This window comes from Cyprinodon variegatus, unplaced genomic scaffold (assembly GCF_000732505.1).
Source record: "Cyprinodon variegatus isolate N-32 unplaced genomic scaffold, C_variegatus-1.0 Scaffold716, whole genome shotgun sequence".
Taxonomy (NCBI): Eukaryota; Metazoa; Chordata; class Actinopteri; order Cyprinodontiformes; family Cyprinodontidae; genus Cyprinodon; species Cyprinodon variegatus.
In genome coordinates, this window is record NW_015151169.1 from 57,085 (window position 1) to 72,122 (window position 15,038).

Consider the following 15,038-nt stretch of genomic DNA (forward strand, 5'->3'; position numbering starts at 1 on the left):
AGTGAGGGAGAAAATGGGTGTGACGTATGCAGGAGAACGGCTCAGAGCTGGAACTGTGGTTTTGTTACGGACAGCTGCTGAAGCTTTCATGGATTGAAATGCAACCAGTGTTGCCAACTCAGCGACTTTGTCGCTATATTTAGCGACTTTTCAGACCCCTGCAGCGACTCTTTTTCAAAACAGCGACTAGCGACAAATCTAGTGACTTTCCTGGTGTCTGCCGTGGGGCGCCTCCCGTGTCCCAACCCCGTTCTCCCGCTTCCGCAGGAGTCCCTCTCAGCGCTGCAGTCAGTTCCACAGCATGTTTACCCTCATCTACCAGACTGCAAATGAACCGCTCGCATGTGCAGGGATTGAAGGCACAGGTTGATCACGCTGAAGTCAGCTCCCTCAGTAGCTGAACCTGCCATAGAGAGCCTTGACCAATATGACGAGGACCCACTCAAGCACAGCCTGCGTGTGTGGAGGGAAATCTTCTTAGTTTGAAAAAAAAATTAACAATAATTACCATTATTTGCTCACATTGTCATTGATTCTTTGTAGCCTTTTTTTGTTCCATTTAGATTGTTAATTGTTGTTGTTCAAAATGTTAATGTTTTACCATGAGTTTTAAGCTCCTTAGTGGACCACAAGGGGAAAATAAAAAATATATATTATGCAAATTAGGCAATGTTTTCATTCAGCGACTTCTAGCGACTTAGAGCACAGCCAATAACTACTTTCCTCACAGAGGAGTTGGCAACACTGAATGCAACCATCCCTTCGCTTTGTATTGCAACGTTTTGCTTTAACCCATATAAGGATGGTATAAGCTAATTTAAGTTTCCTAAGGATCCTAAGCTGCTTTAAAAGTGGGTGAATCAGGTCAATAAGATCAGGAGAGGTTATAGAGCACAGCACATTGTCTTCTCTGTGTTTGGAACGTTTTGAGAGGAACTTTTTAAATTTTGTGCCCTCATTAAAAGAGTCGTTTGGCTGTTCAATTAAAAACTACTGTGAGCAGCTACCTCCTGCATCTCCCCCACAGGAGGGAGAGAGAAAATTAGCCAGTTTAAAATCCCTCTAGAATTTCAAAATGTTTATATTCCTCAGCATCGCTACCCTCTCCGGAGCTTAAACTAGGCTTTTACCCATTAAAATTTAAACATTAAACAATGTCTCTATAAACAGAAGGAAAATGTTTTGCGCAAAGGTAACAACAGCTGGTTTGCATTTCATGTTCTTTCGCTCAACATCTATGGCGTAATTTTGGTGTCACTGAACTGAGCAAGCAGTCAGAACAATGTGCATTGTTTAAATTTGCAGACCTTCACTCAAAACCGTGTGTCTTAAAGGGGAAGGATATCCCCAGCCACAAGCGCACACAGAAAAAATGGGAGAATTACATTTATTTCTGTTACCGACATGTGAAAATTGTTGCCTGCTATCGTAGTTAATGTCGGTAATGGAAGAAATGCAGTGTATTGCCCAGGCCTAGGCTGTACCTTAACCTCTCAAAACCCACCGTTTTAAAGCGTTTACAAATAATAACTCGGAATGCATGAAAATTACACTGGTAAAATGTTTACCAATATAGACATGTTAGACATCGTTTTACAACGTTTGAAAGCTTAGATTCTCCACAATTCAACCACTTAGTTCATTTTATGAGCATAGCGAGCACCAAAGCACAATAACACAGATATAGCAGCATTTCAAAATGTACCACGACAAAGCAGCCACAACAAGCAAGCATGACTTTATAAGTACTGTTCAAAAAAAGACCTATTATTTTCAAGAATAAAAAAACTATTTACAGTCTTGTTTGAACTGATGCAGCATGGGGGTTTTACTCACCCAATTTTCATGTATATATTCAGAAACTAGAAGGTGTTAGCTTTCAAATAATGTATCACACATGTAGTTTGGGCTTAAAGTTCTTTAGTTATTTGCTTTTCCATTTAGGTATGCAAAATAGGTGAGAATTTCCCAAAATTAGGTGGTTAAAACAAGGTTAACTATGTGAGGATGGTTCCTGAACAGGTCATCTGCCTGTTCAGGAACCATCCTCAAATAAATTAAGGTTATTGGGTGTTAGCTTAAAAAAAAAAGAACATAATCAGTCTCAATTTAAAACAAAACTAACAAGTTTCTGTTTATGGATACACATTTACAAAATGATTAACTGGAAAAAAAAAAATTCTTTGGATAAAATTCAATGGGCGTAGATATTGCTACCAGAAGGGAGCACCGGGTACAATGGGGGAAATTGACTGATTTTGCAAAAATACCAATAGAAAAAATATGAAATTTGAAAAAAAAAATGCTTTTCTGTGGAATTCCATAGATTTGAATGGCTTCATTTCAATAAAAGAAAAACTTGAGCACATTTATTCCATGTTTTATAACATTTCAAGGCATTTTTACCTAGAGTAAGATGGATCATTGGATGCTGGGTCATCTCAAATGATATGTTGTCTTTAGGTTTAGTCTAGGACTTGGGTTCACCACCACCCTAGCTTGCAGTTGTGTGTACCAGCAGATCTGAGAAGATGCTTCATCATAGACAAGGTTTCTTGGTGTCGTTGGTGGTTTCAGGAGCACAGCATAGCATTTGCTGGCCTTCTTGGTGGACATGTTGTGCCAGAGTGATGAACACCTACTGGAAGGCACACCCATACGTTAAGGTTGGTAAATTTATTTTTTTTTAATAGCTGCGGAACATAGTCTCTGTGTCTGTTACCATACTAGTACCAATTTTTTGTGCGCTTTCAAATTATTAATCGATGCTATATCTTTTCCACACCAACCTCTGACTCCCTGAAGGTTCTGTCCAATGGCCTTTTTCTAACTCTTTTGCTGTGCAGAATGTAAACCAGAGTGTTTTGTCAGAGTTTCCTGCTGTCATGGTTTCATCCTTTTCTTCTACAGTAGCTCTACAGAAGTAGACCACTGTATCCCTTCTGTGACTCCCTTGGTTTTTCAGTGCCTTAATAACAAGTAATGACAGTTCCACATTCCTTATACTTTTTTCAGCCCATCTGGTAGGGATTTATTTATTCTAAGGTTTCTACCATCAGGTTCTTGTTCATACATTGGATATACCCAAAACTACGCTACTTTAAAGTGGTATTTAAGTTTTTACAAATGCTCTTTGGTTGAAAGGAGAATCACAGAGAAAACAGCACTGTTGGATTCAGTTTTACAGTTTTTGATAGTCTATTTAGAAGATGTACAAGTGGCTGGTCCCTTAGCTCTTTGTTCATCTCAGTGACCACGGCCTAATCAGGAACCCGGTTAAATCCCAGTTTGTCTGCTGATGGTAAAGGTCCTGGGAAACAAAGTTGTTACCTATTCTGGTCAGGGCTAAGGCAGTGGCAGATCTTGATATCTACCATTCACCCCTTTAACCTCCTTAAGATTGCTCAATTCCTGTTTTGGAAAGAGGTTGGATGGATTTTTTGGTGGAGCCTGGATTATGTTTCTGGGGACCATTGGAAATCTGCTCCCCTGTCCCAAGGTAACCTGAGTTTCCATGCTGTACTTCAGTTAAACTTAGACTTAGACAGATTTATTTAGTCATTTTGTATACACAAGTGTAAACAAAAAGAAATTTCGTTAAGAACAGCTCTCTAGATAATTTCATTTTTTTATAAGTGCAGCCTTGAAAACAGTAAAGAAATACATATGGCGAGGGGTGTTGGTGCCTATCTCCAGCTATCTATGGGCAAGAGGCGGGGTCCACCCTGGACAGGTCACCAGTCCATCGCAGGGCAACACAGAGACAAACAACCTTTCACACTCACACCTAAGGACAATATAGAGAAGCCAATTAACCTAACAGTCATGTTTTTGGACTGTGGGAGGAAGCCGGAGTACTCGGAGAAAACTCACGCATGCTCATGGAGAACATACAAACTCTATGCAGAAAGACCCTGGGCCGGGCATCAAACTCACAACCTGTCTCTTGTTTCATAAACTTCAAAGCTGTAATCTATACATTTTTTACCTGCTGTAGAAAAGCCTGTGTTTTCCCCACTGTGGGACCACTAATACATAAGTATTGTGGCAGCTTGTATAGTGACCTACATGTGTAACGTTACTTGTTACTATAAACAGAGTATCAAGATCAAGTTATCTCAACTTTAAATTCAATTCAATGGGTGTTGTTGGTCATTCAATTTAAATCCTGATCAGCTCCATCAAGGGTAACTAGGTTAATATCTGTAAACACTTATGGGCCAGACTTTTGATATGACTTGAAGTCAGGATGTCAATTATTGATTTGTTTAGCTTGTCAGTAGCGTTGCTCTAAAAAAGTGTGGAGAAGAGACAGAACTGAAAGCTGGAGCTCTGAACAGCACTTATATGTAACAGTTAATAATGCAGCAGGCAAAACATCCATCATTTCTTCCATTTTCTTTTTCAATGTGTCCTTATCCTACATTTCAGGATTACAGAAGAGAGAAGCTTGTAGCCTGATTTCCACTATACGAAGAATATCTGAAGATGGAGTCCTAATTGCATGATTGACTTTATTAAGCATGAATGTAGGCAGGCCTCATTGATGTAACAGCAACCTGTGTTTCGATGACCTTCGACCACCTGGATTATTTGTGTGTGGGTGTGTGTGGGTGAGCATATGTATAGATCTATGTGTGTCTTTGCTGAGTGGGCGTATGTGAGCGAGCTTGTAACAGTACCTGAAGGTAAAAGGTTGATAAAGTGGCAAGAACAGTAGAAAGCCTGCAACACACAGCATTCATGATAAGCAAATGACTACTGAAGGCCGTAATCGCTCCAGGCAGACAGACACAAGGTATCACCCCAGGGCAGCCATACAGAAGTAGGTTGTTATGAAGCATGGGTGCAACAGCCAATTGGCTGAAGAAGAACAGATAAGACGTAGTCCAATAGGCCCACAGTAGCCCAGGGTAAACCCCACAGGCTTTATAATGCAAACCTGAGAGCTATAGGCCACCAAACAGAAGAGAACCACTGGAGTATGTGGTCTACAAAAACAACAACACACCAAGGGGGACCAGTCCTCACTGCCCCATCAACCATGACACTGTTGGAGTCACACCAACACCTATAGACCTCGACAAAATCACCAAAGACCCAACAGCGAGGGCAAGATGACCACACAGCACCAGCCCCCGGTTATTCTTAAGCATAACTGTACTGGTTTCATTGGTAAAATTGACTATTTTTGTCTCATTAGGCTTTTTATTTCTATAGGGGTTGGAGAGTGGAGTGTTTGCCTGGTGATCAGTGGCGTCAAGTATCAGTAGTTATAAACATTCTATGATTTGATGATTTTTAGCCTTTTAAAGGTAAATATACGTATATAAATAATCAAATAATGCATTTAACAACACAGAGTAATTGATATGAAATATTGTTTTTTGTTTTTCTTCCAACCCAAAAGAAAGAGACTTTTCTCCAAAGCAGTGGTGCCTCTACCTGTCTTGGTGGCGCTCATTACATGATGTTGCACCCCTTCTGAAGGATTTACAAAGTCTGAGACCTCGAGGCCCAAAAACAGATTTTAACGACTTATGCAACATTTACAATGAACGCGATTTGAGCAACAAATAAGTGTCTGCTGTTTCATCTTTCATGCTTGTACACATTAAGGTAAGACACGCATCTTTGAGGTCCCTAAGGCACATCCAGTAATGTGTAAAAATGAATTTGATTCTTGTGCTGCCCTTGTTCTAATGGCAGATGGGCTTTATTTAAACCACTTTGTTAAAACAGCTAAAAAGTAGTTTTAACATGTTTTTATGCAAGAAGGTACACCTGAAAACATTATCTACAGTCAGTTTATCTAGATTACGATCCTGCCTTCAAATATTATTTCTACATTGGAGACGCTCAGACTCTTGGGGGTTTTCCCCTACTGTTGGTGGCAGCTGGAAGTAGATTTTAGCGTTTTTGAGGTATGTTTTACAAAATACAGGCACCAGAATAATAAAAGCAAACATATTTTGCCGGCAGGTTTCAACGTTTTTACTTAATTTAGGCGTTAATAAACATTTTCAGGGGTGTGATCATAGCACTCTGCGTCAACAGTCCTGTCTCTATCTCCCTGCCAGCTCACAGATCAGCTTCTCTTATTGGTTGATATGGGGTTGAGCAGAAAAAATCAGTTTTTTTCAAAGTCCAGAATCTGCTACTTATGAATCGTGTCACGCACCTCATATTCCTAAATGCTCATTAGGAGCCGCTTCAGCTGCATGGGTCAAACAAAATTACATGATTATGATGACGACTAACATGATAACATTGTTAAAAGTTTGAAAAAAATCTATTTTGCATGATTTATGCCTTTGAAATTGTCAAAAGAGGGGTAATGACCAAAGTTTTATCACCAGATAGAGGTTTGGGCACTGACTGATGGATATCTAACCTGTTAAGCCCAGAGGGTGTGGAGTAAAAATGAGCACTGAGAGTTGATATGCAAGGAAGAAAAGGTTTTATTTTACTCTGCAGAGGAGAATGACACAAACAGCTGAATACAGCTCTCAGTGTGATTCTGACGAGGTCGCTGCCCATCCTTTGCATTTTTAGAGAATTCTTACACACGAACATTGAGTCTTCCCAACAGAAACACTTCATCAAAGGACATAGGTATATGTTCAGATAAACATTTCAGACAACTGTTTTCCATTCACACCAGAGACAGGACGTGGGGATCTTAAACACCATAAGGACCTGTTTATCTATGTTTCCCTCTTATCTAAACTAGGGAGGAAACTCCTTTTCAAACCTCCTTCCTTTCCCTACATCTCAGCATAAAGAATGGAACAATAGCTTCTAACTAATCACCCCTATTCAGAAAGAAAAACCGGCACACTTTAATATTTAACCTTACTAACATCCAAGGAAAAAAAACACAGACCACAAGGGTTTTAGAATAAATTTCACCTGAAAATAAAAAAAACTCAATAAATCAAGAATTATTCCACAGTTATCAGGTCCGCTCAAGCGTCTGGTGCTTGTGTAAAGGTAGATAACACATACTGTAAAAGTATTGTTTTTCTAGTTTAATCATTATTGCATTTGGACTCAATTGTTTGTAACTTGGGTCACAGAAACATTTAACAAATGTCTCACAGTCCCCTAGCTGAAAACCTGTGAGGGAAGAAATTATGTTCAGTAATGGCTGCTACTCACTACAACAGAAATAATAATAGCAGATAATGCTCTAGGTTTTTATATTGACGCAACCATAAAATAAAACAGGTTTAGAACAGTATCATCTAAATCATTCACATGTTGAAATGTTTTCAGAGAAATGAAGCTCCAGGGAAACGGCTAAATTTAAGCTTCAGCTGAAGTCAGACTGACTAACGCAGTGATGTGATCTCGGTTCAGCCTCTCCTCCCTCTCTTTCTGAAGCGCTCCAGCTAATGAAACGCTCCACTGGAGTGGATGTGGAGGACCTCGAGGACCCCGTGGGACTACCTTTCGTAAATGCCTGCCTGGATAAGACTCTTTCATAACTGGGGCACAGGTTATGAGTCAAACATATCAGTTTGAAGCTCTCTTTGCTTTGCTGGTTCCCCCCCTCAGAAAACCTTCACATAATAGCAGCAACAGTAATATAAAGAGGCACTCCCAACAAGAGGGCAGTCCCAAGTTCCGCTCTAATATGTAAGATTATGTCTGGCTGGCATTAATCTCTCAGAGGAAGTTCATTCTGAGGAAAGAACTCCAGTTTAACCAGGTTTATACCAACATTATAGAATTACAGAACAGAATAATTTAGCCTTTGGTGAATTATAGAGTATTACAGTTTGTCAAGCGTTAACATGCATGCAGATAGGATTGACATTAACCACTATTGAGTAAACAGTAAACTCCAATTCTGCCAAATTCAAAGATATTATTTTGACTAGAATGTTTACATGACATATTGTTAGTCTGTTTATTCTGATACCTTTTATCTATGGAAACGTAACCATTCATTAGGTCATCATTAAATGTTCTCAAATGATCAGGCCAAATGTGTTTCCTTTAAGCTTTAAATTATTCAAATTCAAGGTAAAATGTTGAAATTCTTAACTAATATATTCCACTCTTTAACAAGGACAATGATAAAAATATAGTTTTATTACCTGCTGGTGGTTATAATGTTATTCATATTATGTTTCTGAATTGGTTGTTTGGATTGAAATTCCTACAGTTGGGACTCTGCACTGAGTCTCAGTCACTTCATTGATACACGGTTAAAGATTTCACCTTCTCATTATTTAGGTTGGTCGTCCGAAAAGCAATTTAAATGATCAGCGCTGTTATTTTGATTTAATTTATATGTTATTTGGTCAAAATGTTGGAGAAATGGAAAACCACATGGTGAGAGAGTCGGACTGCAAGCATTGGAAAACCAGACCCCGCTGTTATTTCCTGCAGATATTTATATTTTTTCCTAAAAGTCTGTTTGCAGCAGCCTTTAACCAAATAAAAGGGGCATTTCTTAATGCTTGTGGAAACTATAACTGTAAGTCATGATCATGCCTTATTCACTATGCAAGCCCACTGACCTTTTTTAAGCTCTTGTTTTATATTGTTGCAAAGTGCATCAGAGCTAAACTAGTATTTTTATGCATCTAAGTAGTTCAGAACAAAAATACATCCAACTGCTTTAGGAACATCTGAAAAGAGAAAAAATTCCAGTAGGCACATCTCACTTATCCCTTGCTATTCTCCAAAAGGACTTTAATAACAATATTTCCATTATTGGACTGGAAAGGATTTGCATCCCTTACTAAAACTGACCTTGGCTGTTTTGCACTGTTGTCATGGCAACAAATGAGAAAACGTAATTGTGCCTCGGCTATAAATGTGTTTCCAACACTCTAAGAGCGAAGATGAATCTCAAGAATGAAGTAAAAATAGCTGCAGTTACTTTTTTATTTATTTTTTTCACCGGTACCTGAAATGGAGTCTGGCTGTTGTAGTTCTTCACTTCCTTGTCGGCTCCACGGACCAGCAGCACTCTAGCACAGTTGTCCTGAGAGAGAGAGAAATAAACAGAACATGAATAACGAGTAAGATTAGCCTGAAAAGACCCGAAAGACCTAAATTCTCAAGTTCTCCTACTTTGATCTGAAAGAACGTTGGCTATCTTCCGGTGAAGGAGTTTTCCAAGAGGTCAGAGCAGCAGAAACTGGTAATTATGTTCAAATGCCTAAACATGTCAATAGGGACCCAGAACCAGCAGCAACATCTACTACCTTCACCAGGAGTGGAGCTTCTTCTGCTTAAAGTGTGAATCTGTTGCTCCACTCCCAGAGAAAGAAAGAGAGAGAGGGTGAGAGAGATAGAGAAACAGAGACAAGAGGAGTGAAGGAGAGAGCTGAGGGGTTTAAATCTGCTGTACAACTCGCCCACAATGTGCTCCACCACGCATGCACCGTGCACACATACATGAATATAAATACTTTTTTTAGACCCACAATGAGCTGTTGGAGAGAGTTGGCAGGAGAATCACAAATTGAAGCACAACCAGCATTTGAACGGTGCAGTCAGCTCATTCCATACATCCCTGCCGTTAGACGCTTTCCTTTTTATTTAAGACCGTTTATTTTTACTCACACACCTAGATGGAAGCCAATCTTTCAACATGCTGTCTTTTCTCTGCAGATATATGGGTAATTGAGGCTCATTGAGAGAAAAAACTAAAGCAATTAATCAAAAGCAGAGTAGAAACAAAGATGGAGGGAACCGTCTAAAAGGTTGAGGCATAAAGGTTTATAAAGCAAAAGATTCTCCTTGTTGAAAATCATAGAAACTTCAGCTGCATTTAGCTTTAATTTTAAATTATTTAAATCACCAGCTGATTTAAAAAAAGATATAAGAACATTAAATGCTACTATGCTTTATTTCCTGAAGTAATATTTACAAATAACAAGATTGAGTTTCAGATGTAACAAATGACAGGAGAAAAACAGGCGGTCCAACTTCTCTGTAATCCTGCTCCATGTTCAGGGCCACTGAACATTTTTTCTCCCACCATGACAAACTCAAAGTTCAAACTAGATACGGGCAATTTACTAGTTTGATGGTGCACCGTGGAATAAAAACTCACTGTTTTAACCACCAAAGTGTTCTGTCATACCGTCCCTGCGGTACAAGCATTTTGATTTTATATATCAAATATATATAAATCTGTTCTCCCTCACTAAAAGGGGCTAATTTTCTAGATTTTTAATCTGATTTGATGTGAGAGCCCCACAGGGACGCCTTTCTTAAAAAGCTGCTGCTCTGTGGTCCACTGGTCAAACGCAGAACAGTGAGGTAAATGCACTCACATGGAGAGCGCCACAAAAGACAATAGACAGGTATGGGGTATTGCAGGCGAACAAATAAACCAAAAAACCCCCATTCCATAGTGGTGGACCCGGTGGACCATTTCCATTTGCATGTTTTCCAAGGAAAAACAAGACTTTGTTGGACTACTGTACAAAGCCTTGAACAAAACGCTAATTATGACATCTGAATTAAAAAAAACTTCCTGGATGGGAAGCAAAATGTCTTCAAACTAGAAAAACAAAGTCCAGTGGATGTTTTTTTTTTTTTTTTACATTTTTGGAATAACTATGAAATGGATGACTGAGTATCTTCACCAAATATGCCACAAAAGAGCTTTAGATGCCGATGCTGACCTGCAGCTAGAGGGTTTCAGAGCCAGGCAAGGTTTGAAATGGTTTAGTTCTTGCATTTGAGGCGATTTCCTTCATAGCATGTGAAATGTGCGCAGGGGCTGCCAAGATTGATGTGAACCAGGCTAATCTGAAGACTGTGCTCCCTCATTTTTAACATGTGGACTTTGAAACATGGGGAGAGAACAGTCTAGCTAGACCTGGTCTACTCTAACATTAAAGATGCATGGCTGCGTCCCCAGGTTCACCACCAATCACATTGTGAAGTTTGAAGACGACACTACGGCGGAGGGCCTCATCAGAGATGACAACGACTTGGACTTAGACAACTTTTGTTGTCATTTTGTATACACAGAATGTATACATATCGAAATTTCGTTTAGTGCAGCTTTCCAGACAATCAAATGACCAGGACTATAGAGACGAGGTGGAACAGCTGGTGGGCTGGTGCAGAGATAACATCCTGATCCTGAATGTGGAGAAGAAGGAGATCATCGTCGACTTCAGGAAGAACTGTTCTCCCATGGTGGGGGTGCTGTCACAGAAACTGATTATGCAGAACCTGCTGGTCCTGCATCGAATGCTGCGAAGCCTTTTCCCAGGGGGCAGCAGGGAGAACAGTCCATGGTGGGGGAGTGAGGGGTCATTGATGATGTAACCGGCTCAGGACACGCAGCGCTGAGATAAAATGTCTTAAATGAAGGGAAAAGGAGCCTCGATGATCTTCTCTGCTGTCCTCACCACTCTTCTCACCTTCTTCCAGTCTGAGACGCTGCAGCTTCCACACCACGTACTGAGACAGCTGTTCAGAACGCTCTCTATGGTGCTCCTGTAGAAGGTTGTGAGGATGGGTGGGGGCAGGCGGGGTCTCTTCATCCTCCGCAGGAACTACTTGCGCTTTTTTTGCCCTTTTGACCAGTGAGGTGGTGTTTAAAGTCCAGGCAAGGTTGTCTGTGATGTGCACCCCCAGGAATTTAGTGCTTGTGACCACGTCTACAGCTGTGCTGTTGATGAGCAGTGTAGAGTGAACAATGAAGGAACTGCAGTTTGGGCTGCAGCAACAGATGACCAGATAGTAATAGCCCCCCACTCTATCAGAAAACAGCCTTTGAATATATATATATATATTTTTTTTTGATAGTTGTTTATTTCTAGCTTTATACATAAACCGAGCTGATTGAATATGTTGGTGAACATTCTCAGTCATCCAGGTCATACTCATTTCCAAAAAAGTAAAAAAAAAAAAAAAATTCACTGGATATTGTTTCCAAGTTTGAAGATGTTTCGTTACCCAATCCAGGAAGCCTCTTCAATTCAAAATGTCTGAAATAGCGTTGAGTTCAAGGCTTTATAGAGTGACCAAAGCAAAGCCTTGTTTTTGCTTAGAAACATGTAAATTGAAACTGACGAGCAGGTCCCCCCCTTAGGGAAGGGGGTCGTTTTGTTTCTTTGTTAGCCTGTAATACATGAAACCTGTCTATATCTCTGAAATGGGGGTCATTAAAGGAAATTATTGGCCTGGCTGAAGAGGCGAGGTGCTCTGGTCCCCTGTAATGGGGTTGGGAATGATTGCTTTTTCTTTTTTAACATAGATGGCTTCTTTCATTTCCCTCTCAAACTCCCTGTCCTCTTTGTCGAAAATATGAACATTCTGGTCCTCAAAAGCATGTCCTCTTTCCATAAGGTGTAGATGTACCGCAGAGTCGCTCTTCTGTGTTGGGCCATGCGTCTGTGGAGAGGTTGTTTGCTTTCTCCAATATAGAGATCAGAGCATTCCTTGCTGCATTGTACGGCATACGCCACTCCGCTCATATTTGGTCTGGGGGTTTTCTGATGCCCTTTTTTTGTAATGTGCATAACAGTCGCAGTGAGGTTTTAAAGGTGTTGCTCAATATTTCAACACAGTAACTGTTAGGTTCAAAAATGTAGGTTCATAAAAGAGAAACTGAGTCCACAGAGGAAAGAGATTCAAACAGCTCCTGCAGGAGTGGAAAGAACCCAACCCAACTTTCAACTCTTTCTCCAACCCCCCTCCTGCAGTCGTCTTTTATTAACAGAACATAACACATGGTTACAAAATTGAGTATTGTTCTGACAGAACAATTGATCAGGTCATAAGACAGGATGCTTTCCTCTTGACTGAATCACAAGGCAGAGTGAAGCATCTCCTTGCTTCAATGTTTATATGTACATACATTCAATTTATAATCATCATTGAATAAACCTAGCAGTAACTCTGTGAGGTAATATTAGTGCACAATACAGAATATGAAGTGCAGCATGATTTAAAATATCCAGAATTTAATACTTCTGGATATTTTAGTTTGAATGTATTTTATATGAGGTCTTCAGCTAATCTTATTGTCTATCATTAATTCCAATAACTTAATTTCCTTAACTCTCTTCTACTGTTACATTATCTATCAGGATACGTAATTTCACAGNCAAGGTTTGAAATGGTTTAGTTCTTGCATTTGAGGCGATTTCCTTCATAGCATGTGAAATGTGTGCAGGGGCTGCCAAGTTTGATGTGAACCAGGCTAATTTGAAAACTGTGCTCCCTTATTTTTTTTTTTCCCTCCCTCATTTTTAACAACATGTGGACTTTGCAACTTGGGGACAGAACACTAGACCTGGTCTACTCTAACATTGAAGATGCATGACTGCGTCCCCTCGTTGACCACCAATCACATTGTGAAGTTTGCAGACGACACTACGGGGGAGTGCCTCATAAAGGTACACAACTTTTATTGTCATTTTGTATACAAATCGAAATGTATTTTAGTGCAGCTTTCTAGACAGTAAAACGACCAGTACTATAGAGAGGAGGTAAAGCAGCTGATGGACTCATGCAGATATTACAGTCTGATCCTGAATGAGGAGAAGATGGAGATCATTGTCGACTTCAGGAAGAACTGTTCTCCCATGGTGGGGGTGCTGTTACAGAAACTGCTTATGCAGAACCTGCTGGTCCTGCATCGAATGCTGTGGAGCATCTTCTCAGAGGGCAGAAGGCAGAGCAATCCATGGTGGGGGAGTGAGGGGTCATTGATGATGTAACCGGCTGGGAACACTCTGCGCTCGGATGAAATGTCTTTAAAGGGAAATGCCGTTTTTTTTTACATTGTACCCTTGAGTTTACGTTATTACTTCATGTTCTACTCACCCATATGAGTTTTGTGTCATTTGTAGCTGTTCTGAAGATATTCCGTTAAACGTTTAACACCTTCCTATGGGCAAACGGCTTGAAGGCACAAAGTAAACTGTTCATAATTTATTCTTTATGGTACGCCAGCATTCATAACATGTAGGCGAATCACAGTCCGCCAGACATCCAGTTATATTTTTTATATTTATATCTTTTAAAAACAAAGCAGAGTGTGTATGACGTCATCCGCATGCTGGATTGGAGTTGTGACGGGCAGCGCGGGCCACAGGGCGGCTACGCTCTACTCCTATACATTCAGCTGGCTAATTTGAATCGTTCAATTCCATTTCGAGAGCGAGATCATCTGTAGTAGTAGCACTAGACATCTTCCAGGCATGTGAGTAAAACTAGCAGCGGCTCAGTGGACCGGATGAAGGAATGGTAGCCGGCACGCGTGGATGAAGTCATACATGCGCCGCTTCGTTTTTAAAAGATATACATATAAAAAAAATAACCACGGATGTCTGGGGGACAGTGATTCGCCTACATGTTTTGAATTCTGGCGTACCATAAAGAATAAATTATGAACAGTTTAGGTTGTGCCTTCAACTCATTGCCCATAGGAAGACGTTACTTGGATATAATCTAACGGAATATCTTCAGAACGGCTCCAAATGACAAAAAACTCATATGGGTGAGTAGAACATGGTGTAATAACATAAAATCAAGGGCCCAATGTAAAAAAAAAATGAGGGAAGAGGAGCCCTGATGATCTTCTCTGCTGTTCTCACCACTCTTCTCACCTTCTTCCAGTCTGAGGTGCTGCAGCCTCCACACCACGTACTGAGACAGCTGGTCAGAATGTTCTCTATGGTGCTTTTGTAGAAGGTTGTGAGGATGGGTGGGGGAAGGTGGGCTCTCCTCATCATCTGTTGGAAGTAGAAACGCTTTTGTGCCCTTTTGACGAGTGAGGTGGTGTTTACAGTCCAGGCAAGGTTGTCTGTGATGTGCACCCCCAGAAATTTGGTGCTGCTGACCACCTCTACAGCTGAGCTGTTGATGAACAGTGGAGTGTGAACAGTGAAGGAACTGCAGTTTGGGCTGCAGCAACAGATGACCAGATAGTAATAGCCCTCCACTCTATCAGAAAACAGATTTTGAATATTTTTTTGATAGTTGTTTATTTCTAGCTTTATACATAAACCGAGCTGATTGAATATGTTGGTGAAGATTCTCAG

At 40.3% G+C, this 15,038-nt stretch overlaps 1 protein-coding gene across 1 annotated transcript in view; it reads right to left on the reverse strand.

Annotated features, from left to right (window-relative positions):
- LOC107097712 (SH3 and multiple ankyrin repeat domains protein 3-like) overlaps positions 1-15,038 on the reverse strand; it is a gene marked incomplete at its 3' end in the record, with an annotated part of 206,675 nt that overhangs the window by 20,509 nt on the left and 171,128 nt on the right. The window contains exon 10 of the mRNA XM_015394969.1: positions 8,924-9,001. Coding sequence (XP_015250455.1) covers positions 8,924-9,001 — 78 coding nt within the window. The remainder of the gene's footprint in view (positions 1-8,923; positions 9,002-15,038) is intronic.